The sequence below is a fragment of the Myotis nattereri genome (assembly GCF_964212035.1).
Source record: "Myotis nattereri genome assembly, chromosome: 15".
Classification (NCBI taxonomy): Eukaryota; Metazoa; Chordata; class Mammalia; order Chiroptera; family Vespertilionidae; genus Myotis; species Myotis nattereri.
The window spans coordinates 46,107,243-46,126,692 of NC_138090.1; the positions used below are offsets into that span (position 1 = coordinate 46,107,243).

The following is a 19,450-nucleotide window of genomic DNA, read 5'->3' on the forward strand; positions in this document are numbered from 1 at the left end:
ATTGACCTAACAGTGGAACCACTGGTTGCTATGGTGCTCACTGACCACCAGGGACCAGATGCTCAATGCAGGAGCTGCCCCCTGGTGGTCAGTGTGCTCCCACAGGGGGAGCTCAGCTCAGCCAGAAGCCACCAGGTTCACGGCTGGCAAGTGCAGCGGGCGGCAGCAGGCCTAAGCTGTCAGTGGCACATCCCCTGAGGGCTCCTGAACTACTAGAGGGCACAGGCTGGGCTGAGGAAGCCCCCCTTCTCCCCCCGCACCTCCCCCACACACACACACATGCAAGTGAACAAATTTTGTGCACTAGGCCTCTAGTATGCATATGTGTTCTTTGATTAATCTCTTACTGCCTACCCCCCCAAGATCTGTTATTCTATTACTAACAAACATTTTAAATGTTCATAATTTTGTGTTTATTGTTACTGTTATTGTCTATTTCTGGCAAGTGATACTGACTTCCTTAGCGATGAATTAACATTTCCTTTAAAAGGACATTTGTCTTTTTTTAAAAAAATCTTCCCCAAGCCCAGCTTGTGTTGCTCAGTGGTTGAGCATGGATCTAGGAACCAAGAGGTCACGGTTGGATTCCTAGCAGGGTTGCTGGCTTGATCCCTGGTGGGGGGCCAATTGACGTTCCTCTCTCATTGATGTTTCTATCTTTCTACCCCTCTCCCTCCCTCCATAAAGTAATAAAAACATATTTTAGCCCTGGCCGGTTTGGCTCAGTGGATAGAGCGTCAGCCTGCGGACTCAAGGGTCCCAGGTTCGATTCTGGTCAAGGGCATGTACCTTGGTTGCGGGCGCATCCCCAGTGCGGGATGTGCAGGAGGCACCTGATCGATGTTTCTCTCTCATGGATGTTTCTGACTCTCTATCCCTCTCCCTTCCTCTCTGTAAAAAAAAAAAAAAAAAAATCACTAAAATCTACTTTTTTAAAAAAAACAAGGCAGTGGCTATGTGTCTGGATTTCAGATGAGATGGCTGTGCAGCAGGTAGAGTGTGGGGAATGGCTAGGGGTGCTGCCTTGGGCACAGGTATTGAAAGTGGCTGCCAAGGATTGGTTAGCCCTTGGATGGGCAATCAATCTCTCAGCCTCCTCCCCTCAATCATGTCATCATCTAAACAGATGGTCCAGGGGGCTTCTTCTGCAGAGATGGGGAAGGTTCCTCCTTGAGTGTCGCTTACGTACTTTTTAAAAAAATGTGTATTTTTATTGATTTCAGAGAGGAAGGGAGAGGGAGAGAGAGATAGAAACATCAATGATGAGAGAGAATCATTGATCGGCTGCCTCCTGCACGCCCCACACTGGGGATCGAGCCCGCAACCCAGGCATGTGCCCTTGGCCAGAATCGAACCCGGGACCCTTCAGTCCGCAGGCCGACGCTCTGCTCACTGAGCCAAACCGGCTAGGTCAATGAAATACTTTTTCGTGAAGGAAGGTGAAAGCCGGAGGGGGCTTGAAGAACAAGAAGGCTTGGGTTTCCACAGAAGTCTTTATTACGGTGTAAATCCAAGCTCAGGCCTCCCCTGGGCCCCATGCAAAGCCCCGGCGTGGGCCCAGTAGCGTCCAGAAGACACCAAGCCCTCACGGCGCCTCCAGCGGCGGGGTAAGTGCAGGGCGGGTGCCCTAGCTAGACAACTACAAGTACCAGCAGGACCTCGGCCAAGGTGCCTCGCTTTTCCTGGACTCCTAGAGCAGAGCCTCTTGGGAAATGTAGTCCTGGCCGCTCAGGCAATTGGCGCCTGGTGTGAGTGATCCAGACACCCACCCGGATACGGCTGGGGCTGAGAAGGGAAGAGGGTGGGGATGAATGGGAGACCGAGGGGGACAGGGGGCTGCAGGTGGTGGGGGCAGGCGTCCCGCGGACAGAGACGCCCTTTTCATTCGGCTTTGGCTTTGGATCCGGAGACTGAGGCTGCTGCCGAGGCAAGGGCTCCGGTCCCTGGGATCTTAGCTCGGATCCTGAGGGAGAAACAGGTAGAGGGGTAAGACGCTGAGAATGAAGAATGATCAATTCTGAGAACTAAGGGGAAAGCTGGGTTGGGGGACTAGCTGAGTCCCCAAAGCAAGCCCTGCCCTCCAGCTAATGGCTTGGGTTGGAGTCGTCCAGCACCCTACTTTGAGAAGGGGGCATTCAGCCCCAGGAGATTTAGGGACAGGGAATGAGGAGTTCTCACATTCCCCCCTTCCCCATCTCACCCCTCTCCATCCCATGCCCTTACTTAGCTTTGATGTGGCTCAACTGATTGGTCACCAATCCCACATACTGGTCGATCTGGGCCTGGGGAGACCAAGAAAGGATCAAAGGAGAGATTAGAGGGGGGTTCCTCTTCCTAATTTATGCAGGAGGCTGCTTTCTCCCCCACATCCAAGTCAGGATTTGGGGGGATGACTCCACTTTCAACTTTAAACTTGTGCCCTAACCAGTTTGGCTCAGTGGAGAGAGCGTGGGCCTGCAGACTGAAGGATCCCAGGTTCGATTCCGCTCAAGGGCATGTACCTGGGTTGCGGGCACATCCCCAGTAGAGAGTGTGCAGGAGGCAGCTGATCCATGTTTGATCGATGTTTCTCTCACATTGATGTCTCTAACTCTCTATCCCTCTCCCTTCCTCTCTGTAAAAAATCAAAATATATTTAAAAAATAAAATAAAATAAACTTTAAACCTGATGCCCTGAAAGACAGAAGTTCAAGTTGAAGTGTCAGTCGATTGGGCCACACTCTGTGTGGGGCGTGATGTCACGTAGACTTGCGAATTGGACAGTGAGTCTGTTTCCTGGGACGACTGTTAATCTTTGAGTGAGGGTGTGTGTGTGTGTGTGTGTGTGTGTGTGTGTGTGTGTGTGTGTGTGTGTGTTTAGGGATAGAGTGAAAGTAGAGGCATTGGTGTTAGCTGTCATTGATTTAAATACTCATTTAATCCGTAGTGTCGGTTGACTTTGAGGTCTGGATGATTCCAGCATGTGAAGAAGTTAGGCCTATCTCTGGCAGGGACATGAGTTAACTCTCAGCTGTGCTGGAGGAGGGCATGTCAGTCCCTCTGTCTGTCTCTGGATAGGATGCATGTCAGTTGGCCTTGGTTCTGTTAGCATTCTGGGCAAAAGTCATCCACCCATTCTGCCGGAGACGTCAGTCCCTGGCCACTTTAGGGAGGGAGAGCGTCAGTCGGTCCACCTGTGCTGCCTGGGATGGAGACCATCAGACCCAGAGTACGTGTAAGGATAGATGGCATCGGTTTGTCTGTCTGTCTGCAGCTGGACTATGTGTTTGTCAGTCTCTGGTGGTGTCAGAGGGAGAAGGCATTCATCCGTCTGCCTGTTTCTGGCTAGGATGAGTGTTGTTCCGTGTGAGGCTGTGGCAGGGAAAGAAGACATCAGTTAGACTGACTCTCTGCAGCGAGGACTTGACAGTCAGACCTCGGGCGCATCGTCAGCGAGGAGCATCAGTTAGTCCCCCTGCCTTGGGCTGGGGCATGTCAGTCAAATCCTGGCTCTGTCAGGGGACACCAATCAAAACCCTGTCTCTGGCTGCTTAAATATATTGGTTAGACCAGAGATGGCGAACCTATGACACGCGTGTCAGAGGTGACACACAAACTCATTTTTTTGGTTGATTACTCTTTGTTAAATGGCATTTATATATATATAATAAATATCAAAAATATAAATCTTTGTTTTACTATGGTTGCAAATATCAAAAATTTTCTCTATGTGACACGGCACCAGAGTTAAGTTAGGGTTTTTCAAAAGGCTGACACGCCGAGCTCAGAAGGTTCGCCGTCGCTGGGTTAGACTCTAGCTCTATTGAGGGCAGCAGCCAGAGCACCTGTGCCTGGCTGGGACCTATGTCAGTCAGACCCTGATCCTTTCCGGGGCAGAAACACCAATTGTTCCTCTTGTCTCTGGTTGGGACATCTGTCAATGGAACCCGGACTGTAGAGGAGGGGGGGCAGCCAGACCACCCATATTTGGCTGGGATACCGCCAACCGAGGGCCTGAAAGAGGGCCCGTCACACTCACCTGATGCTGTCGGTACAGCAGGGGGACGGTGAATACGCCAATCACTCCTGTGGGCACAGAGATGGGGGGTCAGGGTTCTCACAAGAGATTAACAATTCCACCGAAACCGGTTTGGCTCAGTGGATAGAGCGTCGGCCTGCGGACTCAAGGGTCCCAGGTTCGATTCTGGTCAAGGGCATGTACCTGGGTTTCGGGCACATCCCCAGTGGGAGATGTGTAGGAGGCAGCTGATGGATGTTTCTCTCTCATCGATGTTTCTAACTCTCTATCTCTCTCCCTTCCTCTCTGTAAAAAATCAATAAAATATATTTAAAAAAAAAGAGATTAACAATTCCATCTAGGTCCCTGTTCCCCTCAATGACCCACCTCCTCACCCAGCCCCCCACAGCCTTGCCCCCCACAGCCTTCCCAGCTCACCCAGAATGAGAAGAGTCAAACCATTGAAGACGGCACCCACGAAGGTCAAGATGTAGAAGAGAAGGGCGAGCTGCGGGTGAGGGTCAGGGTCAGCAGAGCTTGTAAGACACTCCCCAGGGTCTGAACTTACCCAGAAATGGTCCTCTTACCCCCCAGGGGAAGGAAGGCGAATGGTCGGGAACCCAGGAGAGAAGGGGGGCTTTGGGGCACCTTGAGGGAGTCCACGAGGTCTTCTACCAGGAAGAAATGCCGCAGCTGGGTGGCCGCAGACACCACTTTGGAGGCAATCTGCTGGGACAAACGTTCTATCTGCTCCCGAGTCAGGGTCAGGTCCACGTCCAGATAGGCCCTGAGAGGACAAAGGGGTGTGAGGTGACTCAATGGGTGGGTGGGGCTCAGGCTGAGAGGTGTGGCTGGGACAAGGGCAAGAAATGGGGTTTGGAGGAAAGCCGGGTGTAGAGGGCTAAGGTCAAGGTCAGGGTCAGGGTCAGGGTCAGGAGATGGGATCAAGGAGTACAGTTTAGGGCTGCAATGGACAGATCAGAGCATGGTTTAGTCAGGGGCAGGGCCAGGTTGGAGTCAGAGAGAGGAATAGGTTGGGTCAGGACCAGGGTGAGAAGTCGGTGCCTGAACTGAGGTCATCGGTCATGACTTAGGGTCAGCACCGGGGTCTAGAGAGTCAGGGTCAGGGCCGGGGTCCTCACTGGAAGGGGTTGGCACCGTCCCCCCGGTGCACGGCCTGCAGCACTTTTCGGTAAACCCTGAGAGAGATGGTGCCACAGAGCAGCAACAGGGCCACATGGGCAGCCACGGACACGATGCTAAAGTGCAGGAGGCACAACAGGGAGACCATGAGGCCTGTGAAGACCACTCCTGATGTCTTCGTGTCCTTCCAGTACAGCAAGTCCGCCACTGTGGAGGAGGGGAGCAATCAGGCTGGGGTTTGGGCCTGGCCTGGCTGACCTCTTGACCTCCCACCTCCTGTCTCAGGGCTGAACCATGACCCCTTGACGCAGCCATGTCAGCCTTAACCCCAATTTCCAACGTTTTAGTGTCTTCTTTTATTCCATACTAGGGGCCCAGTGCACGAAATTCGTGCACTGGGTGTGTTTGGGGGGTTGTGTCCCCCAGCCCAGCCTGCCCCCTCTCACATACTGGGAGCCCTCAGGCGTTGACCCCCATCACCCTCCAATCGCAGGATCGGCCCCTTGCCCAGGCCTGATGCCTCTGACAGAGGTGTCAGTCTGGGCAGGGGACCCTCATTTCCCCCCATCACTGGTTCTGCCCCCAGCCCAGGCCTGATGCCTCTGGCCCAGGCGTCAGGCCTGGGCAGGGGACCCCCAGACCCCTCTGATTGCTGGCTCTGCCCCTTGCCCAGGCCTGATGCCTCGGCCAGAGGCGTAGACCCCCATCACCTTCCGATCGCCTGATCGGCCCCTTGCCCAGGCCTGACGCCTCCGCCAGAGGTGTCAGGCTTGGACAGGGGACCCCCATCTCCCCCCGATCACTGGCTCTGACCCCCACCCAGGCCTGAGGTCTCTGGCCCAGGAATCATGCCTGGGCAGGGGACCCCATCTCCCTCTGATCGCTTGCTCTACCCCCCGCCCAAGCCTGACGCCTCTGACCCAGGCTTCAGGCCTGGGCAAGGGGACCATCATATCCCCCCAATCCCCGGCTCTGCCCCCCACCCAGGCCTGATGCCTCTGGCCCAGGCATCAGGCCTGGGCAGGGGACCCCCAGCCCCCCACCCAGGCCTGATGCCTCGGCCAGAGGAGTTGACCCTCATCACTCTCCGATCACCAATCACCGGATTGGCCCCTTGACCAGGCCTGAGGCCTCCAGCAGAGGTGTCAGGCCTGGGCAGGGGACCCCCAGCTCCCCGCGGTTGCAGGCTCCGCCCCTGCCCAGGCCTAATGCCTCTGGCCTGGGCGTCCGGCCCAGGCAGTGGGGACCCGCAGCTGCAGTGGCCCCGCGATCGTGGGCTCTGCTTTAGGCCCAGGCAAGGGACCCCTAGCTCCTGGGACTGCCAGCTTCGACCGTGCCCAGCTCCCATCGCTGGCTCCACCCCTACTTCCTGCTATCACTGGCCAGGGCGGCAAAGGCACCTGATTCTCCGATCATGGCTGGGGGGCAGGGCAAAGGCCTTTGCCCTGCCCCCAGCTCTTAGCTCCCCCCTGGGTTTCAGATCACTGTCAGTGGCAGGAGGCTTCTTCCTGCTTTCCCTTTCACCTCCCTGCATTATGCCTACATATGCAAATTAACTGCCATCTTGTTGGCAGTTAACTGCCAATCTTAGTTGGCAGTTAATTTGCATATAGCCCTGATTAGCCAATGAAAACGGTAGCGCCGTACGCCAATTACCATTTTTCTCTTTTATTAGTGTAGATCGCCTCCCCTCTCCCCTTCTTGGGAAACCCAAGTTAACCATCTAGCAAGTCTCTTTATCTTACTCCAAGTATAGATGATGTGTGGACCCAACTTTTGGTCATTATGTATGAAAAATGGAATCGTATATACACACATTTCTGCATCACACGTATCTCGATCTATCTTCCCTCCTAGAATTCCCTGCTAGTCAACTGGAATAGCTCTTAATTCATTCTTTTTACTTAAGAGCGCCACAATACTCTGAAGTGTAGCTTCACTGCCATTCATTTTATTCGATCACATATCTATTGCTGGACCATTCACTGTTCCCTCCCCTCCTTTTCATAACAGTACTGCAAGCACCAGCCTTCTACAGATATTTTTCTCTTTTTTTCTTTTCTTTTTTTACGGAGAGGAAGGGAGAGGGATAGAGAGCTAGAAACATCGATGAGAGAGAAACAACATCGATCAGCTGCCTCCTGCACATCCTCTACTGATGATGTGCCCACAACCAAGGTACATGCTCTTGACCGGAATCGAACCTGGGACCCTTCAGTCTGCAGGTTGATGCTCTATCCACTGAGCCAAACCAGTCAGGGCTCTTCTCTCTGAGAGAGAATCCCAAGGTGGAATGGCTGGGTGGATGTCATAAATACTCCCAGATGCCTGACTAGCAAGACTGTAGCAATTCTCATATCCATGAGCAAATCGAATGGTGATCTTTTCCCAGCATCCTGCCCAGCAGTGGGTGTTACTGTTCTTTATATTTTGGGGCAGCCTGGTAGTGTAAAGTGATAGCTCCTTGATATCCCTACCAGCACATTTTCCTAAGTCCTAAATGTATTAATAACCCACCCTCCTTCCTAAGCATCTCAGCCACATTTCTGACCTCTTTCTGAGACCCACCTCCCAAGTCCTATCAATAATCTCCAGACCAGCCCTAGTCGGTTTGGTTCCGTGGATAGAGCGTTGGCCTGCGGACTGAAAGGTCCAGGGTTCGATTCCCAGTGGGGGGCATGCAGGAGGCAGTCGATCAATGATTCTCTCATCATTAATGTTTCTCTCTCTCCCTCTCCCTTCCTCTCTGAAATCAATAAAGAAATATATTTTTAAAAATTAAAAAAAAATGCTCTAGCTGGTTTGGCTCAATGGATAGAGCGCTGGCCTGTGGACTGAAGGGTCCCAGGTTTGATTCTGGCCAAGGGCACATGCCTGGGTTGCGGGCTCGATCCCCAGTAGGGGATGTGCAGGAGGCAGCCAATCAATGATTCTCTCTCATCATTGATGTTTCTCTCTCTCTCTCTCTCCCTCCCTCTCTCTCTCTCTCTCTCTCTCTCTCTCTCTCTCTCTCTCCCTTTCCCTACCTCTCTAAAATCAATAAAATATATTTTTAAAAAAATTAAAAAAAAATCACCTCCAGCCCTAGCCGGTTTTGCTCAGTGGATAGAGCGTCGGCCTGTGGACTCAAGGGTCTCGGGTTCGATTCCAGTCAAGGGCATGTACCTGGGTTGCGGGCACATCCCCAGTGGGAGGTGTGCAGGTGGCAGCTGATCGATATTTCTCTCTCATCAATGTTTCTAACTCTCTATCCCTCTCCCTTCCTCTCTGTAAAAAACCAATAAAATAAAAAAACAATAACCTCCAGACCCTGTGTTTCATCGCACTCATATACACTGTATCAGCCTCCCCATAATCCGCTAACCAGGAGCCCAGACCCTTCCACTTCTTTCTTCACCCGCTCACCCTCACTCCAATCAAACCCTGATCCATCCCGATGGTTCTTCTCGGAGTCTGACTCCCCTTCGTATCCACCCTGTGCACACCCTCCCATCTACCTTTAACTAGGGCAGGCCACCCCGCACCCCCAGGCGCAGGGGCCTCCCCAGCAGGCTCCCCGAGGCCCGCGCCAGCGGGTGGGGGAGGGGCCGGGTCGCCCGAGGCGGGGGCTAAGTTTAGGCTCGCGGGGGGGAGGGGGCCCGGCCTGCAGCTGTGCTGGCCCATCCAGCTCCTGAGTGACAGCGCCGCCTGGGCCTGAGGCTGGGGGAGGGTGCCTTCCTGCTCTTAGACTCCAAAGCCCTGTCTTGGGGGAGAGGGTACCCCACGCTCCCTCCACGCTCTCCCTCGACACCCCCAAACCACCCCCAGCCTCAGCCTGCAGCTCTGGGGAATCTGGGACCAATAGGAAGCATCCTCCCAGACGTGAGGGCGGTAGCGAATCTGGATCCCTTTCCGCCGCCCCCCAGTCCCGATCCCAGCCCGCCCCGCAGGCCCACCTTTACTCCCCATCTCTGCTCCGCGGGAAAGGCTGCGGGCTCCACCGCTTCTCGGGGCTTTTGCCCACTTCAGGGGAACCCAGAGGGAGGGAGCAGGGGGGGCGGGGCCCCTTTGCGCCCAGCCAATGGCTCTCCACGGAGGTGGGGACAGTTCCCAAAAGGCGTGGTTCTCTTTGTAAACAGCCCCCAGCCGGGGTGTCTGCAAGCAGCCAGCCCTTGGCGGTTCGTGGAGGCTGAGCATATTCTAACGCAGCGTCTGCTGGCCACTGGCTCGCGGCTGTGGTCAGGGGAGAGGAGTTTTTGAAAGGCACAGAGTTTACTTATAACTGTCCCACAGCCACATCCAGAGGAGAGCTTTATTTTTTTCTGGGGTTTGGCCTGTCCACAATCAGCCTCTAGGGGGAGCACTCCAAAAGAGGGATTTATTCATTTTTTACTTTTTAGCAATCAACCAATCCTAATGCTCGAAAAAAAACGGCTAACTTCCCAGTGGAAATCTATATAAAAAGAGCCGATGGCAAAAAAGAAAGAAAGAAAGAAAGAAAGAAAGAAAGAAAGAAAGAAAGAAAGAAAGAAAGAAAGAAAGAAAGAAAGAAAGAAGGAAAGAAGGAAAGAAGGAAAGAAGGAAAGAAAGAAAGAAAGAAAGAAAGAAGGAAAGAAGGAAAGAAGGAAAGAAGGAAAGAAAGAAAGAAAGAAAGAAAGAAAGAAAGAAAGAAAGAAAGAAAAAGAAAAAAAGAGCTGATGGCAATCTTAGGTAACGGGCAGTTAAAGGGCGGCATTCATATGTCCAGCCTCCTCCCTTCACTCTCCATTCCTTGGCGAAGTTGGTCCCTTCAAATTGCAACCCGCCCACCCGCGCTGTGATCCGCAGGAGCACCTTCACTCGAGCAGTTTACCTAGAAGGTGTGGTTCCAGTGTGGATTCTGATTGGTCCGTGCTAACAAGGCACTGCCCCGTGATTGGTTCCCGGTCCAGCTGCCTCCTAGGCTCTTCCTCTTTCTCGTCCAGCGAGGGCTCAGCAGGCCATGAGTTCGAGTCCCGGGATCCGGGCGGGGACGGGGTCCGGGCCTGGGGGGTGCCAGAGCCAGGGCTGGATGGTGGAGTCAAGGCTCCGGGCGGCGAGGACTGAGCGAATTCGAGCTGTAGGTCCAGTTCTGGCGCGTTAGAGAGAGAAGGCCATGAGCTCTCACCTTGGAGGTGCCCTGGGAAGAGACTAACTCCCCGCCGCCCGGTGACTGGTCCCAGCACGTGGGGACATCTCACCTTTCCCAGCCTCTCTGGCCTCCGATCCGTCGGGCTCCTCGTCTTCCAGGGGCGTGGAGCTACTGGTGGCAGAGTCCTCCCCGGACCCCGCTCCCCGGCCCACCCAGTCCAGCTGGTCCAGCCGGAGCCCCAGGTCCTCCGGGGTGCGCTCGGCCTGCGGGGCCGTGTCAGGGTCTCCCCGGCGCACAGGCTCCGGGGATTGGCTCAGGCTGGGGATGCTCTCCAGGCTGTCGCCCAGGCCGGGCTGGGTGGGTGGGTCTCTCGTTTCCGAGACTGAGCGGCCCTGGGGCCGGGGCCGGCGGGCAGCCGAATCCCGGCGCGCTCCGGAGCCCACCCCGCCGTCGAAGGCAATGTAGGAGAAGGTCAGCTCCCGGGGGGTGCCCCAGTCCTGCGACGTGGTCTCTTCCTCATCGTCCTCCGAGAACTCCCGGGCTGTGTGCAGCTCCCGGAAATCCGAGTCGTCGTTCCCTCCTGCAGTGAGCAAAGCAGGCGTGACCACCCTCCTCCCCCTCCTCCCCAGCTGTGAGCTTCTTTCAAGTCACATGTTCACGTCCTCCCCCTCCACTTACCTTCCGTGGAGTCAGGGGTAGACGAGGCCGTAGAGGGAGCTTCTTCTGGGAGAGGGGAGAAAGCAAAGATTCTTAGAAGTTTAGACTGACCACTGAAGGGCGCCAGTCCTGGGAACCTGGATGGTCCGAGCTAAGGAATCTTAGAACATTTGAGTCCCAGGGCCTTTACAACATTTGCACACAGACTGTAAAGCCTAACTCATTTCTTTTTTATTTTTTAAATATATTTTATTGACTTTTTTTACAGAGAGGAAGGGCGAGAGATAGAGAGTTAGAAACATCCATGAGAGAGAAACAACATCGATCAGCTGCCTCCTGCACACTCCCCTACTGGGGCTGTGCCTGCAACCAAGGTACATGCCCTTGACCGGAATCGAACCTGGGACCCTTCAGTCCACAGGCTGACGCTCTATCCACTGAGCCAAACCAGTCAGGGCAACTCATTTCTTTTTTTTAAAAAAAAAAAAAATACATTTTTATTGATTTCAGAAAGGAAGGAAGAGGGAGAGAGAGATAGAAACATTAATGGTAAGAGAGAATCATTAATTGGCTGCCTCCTACACACCCCACTCTGAGGATCAAGCCCGCAGTCCAGGCACGTGCCCTGACCAGCAATGGAACCGTGACCTCCAGGTTCATAGGTTGACACTCAACCACTGAGCCACACTGGCTGGGCAAGTCTAACTCATGTCTATCAGAAGCTCAGTCTTAGAAGTTCAAGTCCAGGAACCCTAATTTCAGACTCTTCAAATTAGGAGTCTTAGGAGGTACTAATTCACTCATTCTTTCAACAACCATTTGGTGAAAGCCCACTATGGGCTGGGCACTGTTTTAACCCCAAGGATACAACTGCGAACAATATAGACAAAACCCCTGCCCTCAAAAGCTTCTAGAGGAGACAGACAATAAACAAGTAAATAAATGAGGTTGGTGCTTTATGTGTGTGGAGAAAAGAGCACGGTGAGAGGGTGCAACTTCAGACAGGGTGGTGAGAAGACTTCTCTGATAAGATGACATTTGAGCAGAGGTCTGAATGAAGCATCCAAGCAGGTATTTAGGGAAGAATCTCCCAGGCAGATGGAAAAGCTCAGTGCAAAGGCCCCGAGGCAGGCACTGTTTGGCAAATTTGAGGAAAAGAGAGGTGCAAATGTGCAATTGGAGCCAAATAACTGAGGGGACGAAGGGTGGGAGATGAGGGATGATAAATAAGGTGGGAGATCATGTAGGGCCACCTTTATAAGCCCAATAAAGACCTTAGAATTTTTGGGATGATACGCTAAAACGTTGAAATAACAAATTCTTAGAATTTTGGCATCTGGGCTTCCCAGACATGCAATTGGCTAGATCTGAGGGTGTGGAAATCCCCAGCTGTCAGAACCACGGGAGTGTGGGACAGAATGCGAGACAGGGACTACAAGAGCCCTGGGCGCAGAGATCGCGAGGGTCAGACAAGGCTTTTTCAGTTGTGGAATCCTGCCCCTCACAGCTACCGAGCTTCGGGCTTTGCCTACAGGAGATGCTCAAAACCCTTTGGAAATTGGACTCAGACTCCTTCCGCTCCCATCTTGTTTCCTTAGCTGGGGCATGGGATGCCAGGAACCAGAGGGCCGGAGCAGAGTGAGTCTCTTCCAGGGTTACCACTAACCAGTGGTAACGCCTGCGAAGGACCCAGGAGTCCTCGCCCCAACCCAGGAATGGCTGCTTCCCAGGGACAGGAGGTTGGACAGTTTGGGCGAGGTCGGGGCTGCCTGTGAGTCAGGGCAGAAAACAGAGGTGGAATGCGAAGGGGGGTGATGGGAGGGGGGGTGGTGTGAGACTTCTCTTTTCCATCCTGATTCTACCCCTCCATTCAACCGCCCTCCCCGCCCGCAGCGGCCAGCACCAGGCATGGGGACAGCTCCCGGCAAACGTCCTCATCCCCGGGGTGAGGCCTGGCCACACACCCCAGCGCCCAGCGCGCCCCCACGCCAGTTATCTCAGTGCCCCCCAACTCCGCCCTGTGTCACTCAAGTCCTCCGGGTCAGGTCGCCCCCGTTGCCGCTAGATCGCGGGGGGAGGGGAGAGCATCCTTTGTCTCCTTCGCCCCCTCCCCCATCCCTGCTCGCCCGCGGCCCGGTGCGGACAGGATACCAGGGAGGAGCCCACCCGGGCCTCTGCGCCCCGCACCAGGCCGGAGCCTGCCCCTACTCACTGCAGTGGGCGAAGACCGGCAGGACCTGCCCCATGGCCCCCCTCGGGCCTGCATCGGGACCCCCGCCCACTCCGGCCACGCCGCCCTGGGCCTGGGGCCGCGGGCACTCATCTCCACCGAGCCCACGACGCCGGCGCCATCCTTGCCGCCTCCTCCTCCCGGGCAGCTCCAGCAGCCGCCACCACCGCCGCCGCCCTTCGCTCGGCTCGGCGGGGCGGGCGGGGCCGCGGCGGGGAAGGCACTGCAGCGCGGAGCTGGGGGCGGGGCCAAAGGGCAGGCGGGGCGGGGCCTGAGGGCGGGCGGGGGCGGGGCAACACCGGGAGGAGGGCGTGGCTTTTGTACTAGAGGAGTGGGGCTAGGTAGGATAGGGTACCGGGCCGACAAGTCGGTAAAAGAAAAGGGCGGAGTCTGGATGGAAGGGGGCGCGGCCTGTAGGGGAAGAGGTGCGGAGCCTAGGGTGGGGTGAGGGGCTCGGGAAAGAACGGTGGGGCCATGGATCTCCGAGGAGCGGAGTTAGGGGTGGCACTGAGGAGAAGCAGGATTTGAGTCTGGATTTTCAGAGGGAGTGGGAAAGGGGGGGGATAGAAAATACCCAGAAAGTTTTGAGACCTGGAGAAGAGCTCAGACAAGGGTGGGGCTTAAGCCGGTTTATAATTACGTATTCCGATAGCTGGGCGGGGTCAGTCAGAGACAGAGGAGCTAGAGGCGAGATATAAAGGGAATAGGAGGCCAGGCACGGGGGGCGTGGCCTAGGAGGTGGGCGTAACCCGCAGAGAGGAGGCGTGTTTTGGCGCAATGTCGGGGCTGGCCTGCAGTGAAGAGGCGGGGCTAGAGGTGGGGCCAGGACGGAGACTATTAAGAGTTTGAGGCTGTGGGATTGCCTGAGTGGCGGGAGCAGGAAAGGAAGCATCCGAAGTCCGGGGTTGACACCCAGAAGTGGAGAGGTCGAACTAAAAAAATAAAGGATTTAAAGATTTAAAAACGGGGGCGAGACCACTGAGCTTGGACGGAGCAGGGCCGGTGGGGACTGAAGCCAAGAATGTAGTGTTGAGAACATGGATTCTACAGTTCGTGTCCCAGCTGGTTCTGCGACTCAGTTTCCTCTTCTGTAAACCGGAAATGATGATGTAAAATAGTGTGTAATACATGGTGAATGTGAATGCTACTTTGCTATTATTTTTCCCTGACCCTGATCCCAAACCTCCCTTTGAAGGTGCGAGACAAAGGAAGACTCATTAGTCAATCTCTTTGAGTGGCTCGACTTGAGTGCAGATCAAGGAGATTTCGTGGTTTAAAATCTCACAGTGGAGGGGATTAATGCAGTGGTGGTGGTGGTGGGGGCAGGTGCAGAGGGTGAAGCCTTCCTGATCCCAAGACTGAAGGGTGGTGGCCCTTGCCCGCCTGCGGAGCGTCTGCTCTGGCCAGCGCAAAAGGAGGAGGGGGCAGAGGAGGAGGAGGGGCGCAGGGCTCCCAACGGGCCTCGCCTTGGTTCCTCTTGGACGCCCCGCGATGCGCTCAGCGGCCGCACGGGGGTGAGGCAGCCTCTTGGGGCCTGCGCTTCGGAGCGAGCGCAGCGCAGATTGGCGCGCGCACATGGAGGACGCGCATTGCGCTTGGCTCGCGTTCCCCGGGCTGCCCCAGGGCTGGGCTTTCTTTGCTGTCCTCGACGGCCAAGGCGGGGCGCGAGCAGCCCTCTTCAGCGCGCGCTACCTGCCCCGGCACATGCTCTTGGCGTGGGACCCTGCGCCTGGCGAGCCAGAGGGCGTGTGCGGGGCGCTTCGCCTGGCTTTCTGGAGCGCAGACGCACGCCTGAGCTCGCTCAGAGCGGCCCCGCGGCGAACCACGCGGCTCCACCGCGGTGGTGTTACTCGTCTCCCCGCGCTTTCTGTACCTGGCACACTGCGGTGACTCTCGCGCGGTGCTGAGCCGCGCTGGAGCTGTTGCCTTCAGCACCGAGGGCCATCGACCCCTCCGGCTCCGGGAACGCGAGCGTATCCGTGTGCTTCTCGGCGCGCAGCTGTTGGATACGTGCCTGTGCAAGGTCCTGGGGTGGGGCTTGGGGCGAGGAGCCTAATGGTTTTAGGGCGGAAGGGCTTTAATGGAGAGGCATGAGTAAAACTAAACAGGAGGTGGAGTTCCACTGAAAGGCTTCTGCTGGAATGGGGCAGGGCCAAAATATGGAGAGGGCAGAGCCGGAGGGCTGCCTTGAAGCAAGATGGAAAAGTGGTACTTGAAGTGCTAAATAAATAGGTGGGAGGGGTTTAAGAGAAAGGGCGTGGTCTTTTGGGTGGGAGGGCCCTGGGTTATAGGAGTGGGTCTTGTTTTTTAATTTAATTTTTATTTATTGATTGTAGAAAGAGAAGAAAAGAGAAAGACATTATTATTCCACTTATACATTCATTGGTTGACTCTTGTATGTGCCCTAACTGGGAATCGAACCCGCAACCTTGGTGTATCAGCACAATGCTCTAACCAAATGAGCTACCCAGTCAGGGCCCAGAGTGTTTCTTTTTTTTTGTTTTTTTTTTTTTTTTTTTTTTTTTTAAGAGAGGGAGAGATGCCGAAACCGGTTTGGCTCAGTGGATAGAGCGTCAGCCTGCGGACTGAAAGGTCCCAGGTTCGATTCCGGTCAAGGGCATGTACCTGGGTTGCAGGCACATCCCTGGTGGGGGATGTGCAGGAGGCGGCTGGTCGATGTTTCTCTTTCATCGATGTTTCTGACTCTATCTCTCTCCCTTCCTCTCTGTAAAAAATCAATAAAATATATTAAAAAAAAAAAGAGAGGGAGAGAGAGATAGAAACATCAATGATCAGAAAGAATCATTGATCGGCTGCCTCCTGCACACCCCCTACTGGGGATCGAGCCCGAAAACAGGGCATGTGCCCTGACGGGGAATTGAACCATGACCTCCTGGTTCATAGATCAGTGTTCAACCACTGAGCCACACAGGCCGGGCGGAGTGGGTCTTGAGGCCTGATTAGGACCAGGAGGCGCAGCTAGAGTGGGAGGAGCTTTGGAGAAGGGGCGTGGTTCTCTTAGCGCCGGCGGGGCTAGACCAGCAAGGGGTGTGGCCTAAGGGATCTGTCCCTGTGAGGTGGCTTGGTTTAGACTGGCAGATGGGCGGGGCTTGAGAGAAATGGGAAGACCCACACCAGAACTCAGGGATTGTTAGGGAGCTCTGCTTCCGAGAGCGTGGGGCCCCGCGCTGGGGCATTCAATCATGTCCCACTACTGTATACTCTCTTTTCTCCACCTTCTTCAGGGCGGCCCGGACAACACGACCTGCATCCTGGTCTGCTTCCCCGGGGGCCCCCAGGCCTTGCGAGGAGGAAGGAGCTAGAGCTGGATGCAGCCCTGGGCCGCAGGGTCGCAGGTGGGCAAGCTCTGGAAGCCCAGCGGGAAGGGTGGTGGCAGGGGCACTCCCATAATCCTTGCCTTCTTCTCAGCGCTGTGTTCCTCTGCCCAGGAGCCCCCCAGCCTGAACAAGGTGTTCAGGACTCTGGCCTCTGAGGACATCCCGGATTTACCTCCTGGGGGAGGGCTGTACTGCATGTGAGTCGGGTGGGAGGGGGTAGGCTGGGGGGTGGGGGGAGGTGGCCAGAGGAGGGTCTCGTCCTGAGGCCCCCCCCCCTCCCCCCACTCTGCTCTCCAGGGCCGCTGTCATCGCTGAAGCTTATTCTCAGCTCTTCCAGGCCTCAGGGCAGCGCTGGGAGGTAAGGACCCTCTGTTCTTGAATGGTTCTCTTGGAAGCATGTAATCCGGCCCCCTCCCCCCGCCCCACACACCTCCTTTAGGGATAGGGAAATTGAGGTCAGAGGGGACAAGGGACTTGCCTGGTATATTAGTACCTTCTCACCCCTGGCTTGAAGCATTGTGCTAGGTATTACGGCGGGGAAGCAGAGCAGAAGAGACTGCGCCCCCGCCAAGAAATGTGCCCCTGCAATGCTCTGTAAAGCCCCATCATTCCAAGCACCACCCCCTCCATCCAGGAATAAGGCAGAAACATTCAAGGAATGTTGTGGACCAGGCCTGGGTGCACTCCGGGCCAAGAGATCCCTGAGGATGGCCTGGGTCTTGGAGAGAGGCTGTGAATTGGGCCCAGGCAGCCTAAGAGAACTGGAGATGTCCAAAGAGGCGGTGGATGGGCCACGTAAAGGCAGGGTGAGGTGGGGCTCCGAGTGGAAATGGGAAGGAGGAAGCCGGGGCCAGAGGCTTCCGCATAGCAGAAAAGAGAGTTTGGTTATTTCCACTTAGAGGAGGGCGGCTGGTGCTAGTGTCTGAGCAGCAGGAGGAGGTATTTGTCAGACTTGTTTTGAGTTGTGAGTGACAAACCGAATTCATTCTGGGAAAGCAAAACAGGGAATTTACTGGGCCATGTCATTGAGGAGTTCGGGGACTTAAGGCATGACTGCGTCCAGTTGTCAGATGATGTCATCAGGAACTGTCTCTTAGTTTTATTTCCTCTGAGTTGGCTTCGTGCCCAGGCAGGGTCTGAGCTCGAGGGAGCAGAGACTTGCAGCTCCAGCCTCACACCCCAGGAGCTTAGCATCCTCCGTGGAAAGAAGGCACCGGTTTCCCAGGAGTGGCAGCAATGGCTCCAGAGCTGGTTTTCATCGGCCGCCCTGGGTCACATGCCTGCCAGTCACTGTGTCTCTGACTGGCCAGACTGTGGTCACAAGCCCACCCCTAGAGCTTAGGGTTGGGGGTCCAGTGCATCCAAACCCGATGGATTGAGAGATGGGGGATGCTGGTCCCCCCAAAGGGAAATAGGAGTGGTAGCTTCTAGAATATAGGGGAGTAGATACTGAGACTAGAAGGGGCGTCTATGCACCATCTCTTATGTTTTATGCTACAGAAGGTGCAGAACGGGGCTGGGAAGGCCACTGGCACCCATTCAAGCTCGGCCTTGGACTTCAGGCCTGACAGCTGTCGTCCTTAGGTGTCCCCCTGTTGTTCTTTGGGGCCCTAAGGGAACTTAGAAACCTCTCCTTCCTCAGCTACAAAGAACAGCGGAAGGAAGAAGAGCTGATGGAGGAACCTCAAAAGGTTTATTTCCCCTTCTCCGACTTCCCTCTCACAAAAAAGTCTTATGAGAGGGGGAATTCCACTCACCATCTAGATGGAAAACACACACCCCAAAACCAAATGTTTAGAGCTGAACGGATCCTGAAGGATCACCCAGTTCAATAACCATCTCTCCCCTTTCCATTTCTCATCTGTTATGGAGGAGCTAGGGGAGATGTTGTTATGAAATTAGAATTACATAATTCAAGATACATTTTTCTTATAGAAAACACACCCTCCCCCCACCCCCAAACACCGTTTGCCCAGTCATTTGGCAAATATATTGGGCACCTGCTCACAGCCATCAGCCAGGGGGCCTCACTGAGATTCCTGTGTATTCTAGGGGCCCACCTCCAAGAGCAGTGGTTCTCAACCTTCTGGCCCTTTAAATACAGTTCCTCATGTTGTGACCCAACCATAAAATGATTTTCGTTGCTACTTCATCACTGTAATGTTGCTCCTGTTATGAATCATCATGTAAATATCTGATATGCAGGATGGTCTTAGGCGACCCCTGTGAAAGGGTCGTTCGACCGCCAAAGGGGTCGCGACCCACAGGTTGAGAACCGTTGTCCTAGTGTGTGTGTGTGGGGGGGGGGGGCAAACAAGGGAACCGATAAACAAGGTCACCTCAGACACTGACAAGTGTCTCAAGGAAAATAAAATAGGGGGATGTGGTAAGAAAGGCTACTTTGGTTTTTTAAAATTGTCATTTATTTTTTTTAATGGTAATAGATCCCTTGGTTCAAATTCAAAGGGTACAAAAAGGTATGAGAAATCTTGCCCTAGCTGGTTTGTCTCAGCAGATAGAGCGTTAGCCTGCAGACCAAAGGGTCCCAGGTTCAATTCCTGCAAAGGGCACATGCCCGGGTTGCAGGCTTGATCCCCAGTGGGGGGAGTGCAGGAGGCAGCCAATCAATGATTCCTTCTTCCATCATGTTTCTATCTTTCTCTCTCCCCCTCCCTTCCTCTCTGAAACCAATAAAAATATATTTTAAATAAATAAATAAATAAATAAAATGAGAAGTCTTTCTCCATCCCCACCCCTCAGCCCCTCGGATTGGATGCTTTAGATGGCGGATCAGTCTGAGGAGGGGACAATGAGCGGAGATCTGACAGAGAAGCAGCCAGCCATATAAACACCCCAAGGAAGTGTCCCAAGGCAGACCAGTGCGAAAGCCTAGAGACAGGATCAAACTTGGTATTTTCTTTTCTTTTTTTTTTTTAAATATATTTTATTGATTTTTCACAGAGAGAAAGGGAGAGAGACAGAGAGCTAGAAACATC

General features: G+C 54.5%; 2 protein-coding genes across 5 annotated transcripts; one reads left to right on the top strand and one right to left on the bottom strand.

Annotated features, from left to right (window-relative positions):
• Positions 1–1,476: 1,476 nt before the first annotated feature.
• RTN2 (reticulon 2) lies at positions 1,477–13,304 on the bottom strand. 4 transcript variants are annotated; one of them, XM_081108174.1, is made up of 11 exons: positions 13,099–13,300; positions 10,908–10,952; positions 10,339–10,809; positions 9,959–10,229; positions 9,076–9,308; positions 5,140–5,347; positions 4,646–4,784; positions 4,436–4,505; positions 4,019–4,065; positions 2,224–2,282; positions 1,477–1,963 (listed from the first exon to the last, which is right to left on the bottom strand). In XM_081108174.1, the coding sequence occupies exons 1-11, from the start codon at positions 13,130–13,132 to the stop codon at positions 1,882–1,884; spliced, it is 1,659 nt and encodes a 552-aa protein (XP_080964300.1). In that variant the 5' UTR covers positions 13,133–13,300; the 3' UTR covers positions 1,477–1,881. The 4 variants fall into 4 exon arrangements, with proteins under 4 accessions (XP_080964300.1, XP_080964298.1, XP_080964297.1 ...); XM_081108172.1 differs by lacking the exon at positions 9,076–9,308 and having other exon boundaries at positions 9,972–10,229; positions 13,099–13,304; XM_081108171.1 differs by lacking the exon at positions 9,076–9,308 and having other exon boundaries at positions 9,972–10,229; positions 10,908–10,949; positions 13,099–13,265.
• A 589-nt stretch (positions 13,305–13,893) lies between these two features.
• On the top strand, positions 13,894–18,038 carry PPM1N (protein phosphatase, Mg2+/Mn2+ dependent 1N (putative); the record flags this gene model as incomplete). Its single annotated transcript, XM_081107337.1, is given in 12 exon segments — positions 13,894–13,937; positions 14,481–14,500; positions 14,503–14,588; positions 14,591–14,675; positions 14,678–14,918; positions 14,920–15,139; positions 16,362–16,400; positions 16,402–16,427; positions 16,429–16,472; positions 16,546–16,651; positions 16,752–16,812; positions 17,955–18,038. Coding segments are annotated over 12 exon segments (1,056 nt in total).
• Positions 18,039–19,450: the final 1,412 nt, after the last annotated feature.

Bases quoted from the DNA above. Each gene is read 5' to 3' on its own strand.
- RTN2 (XM_081108174.1), bottom strand. From the start codon at position 13,132: ATGGGGCAGGTCCTGCCGGTCTTCGCCCACTGCA. The intron at 10,953-13,098 runs GTGAGTAGGGGC...CCCCTCTCCCAG, and splicing joins GCCGGTCTTCGCCCACTGCA to AAGAAGCTCCCTCTACGGCC. The intron at 4,066-4,435 runs GTGAGCTGGGAA...CTGTGCCCACAG, and splicing joins TTTGACTCTTCTCATTCTGG to GAGTGATTGGCGTATTCACC.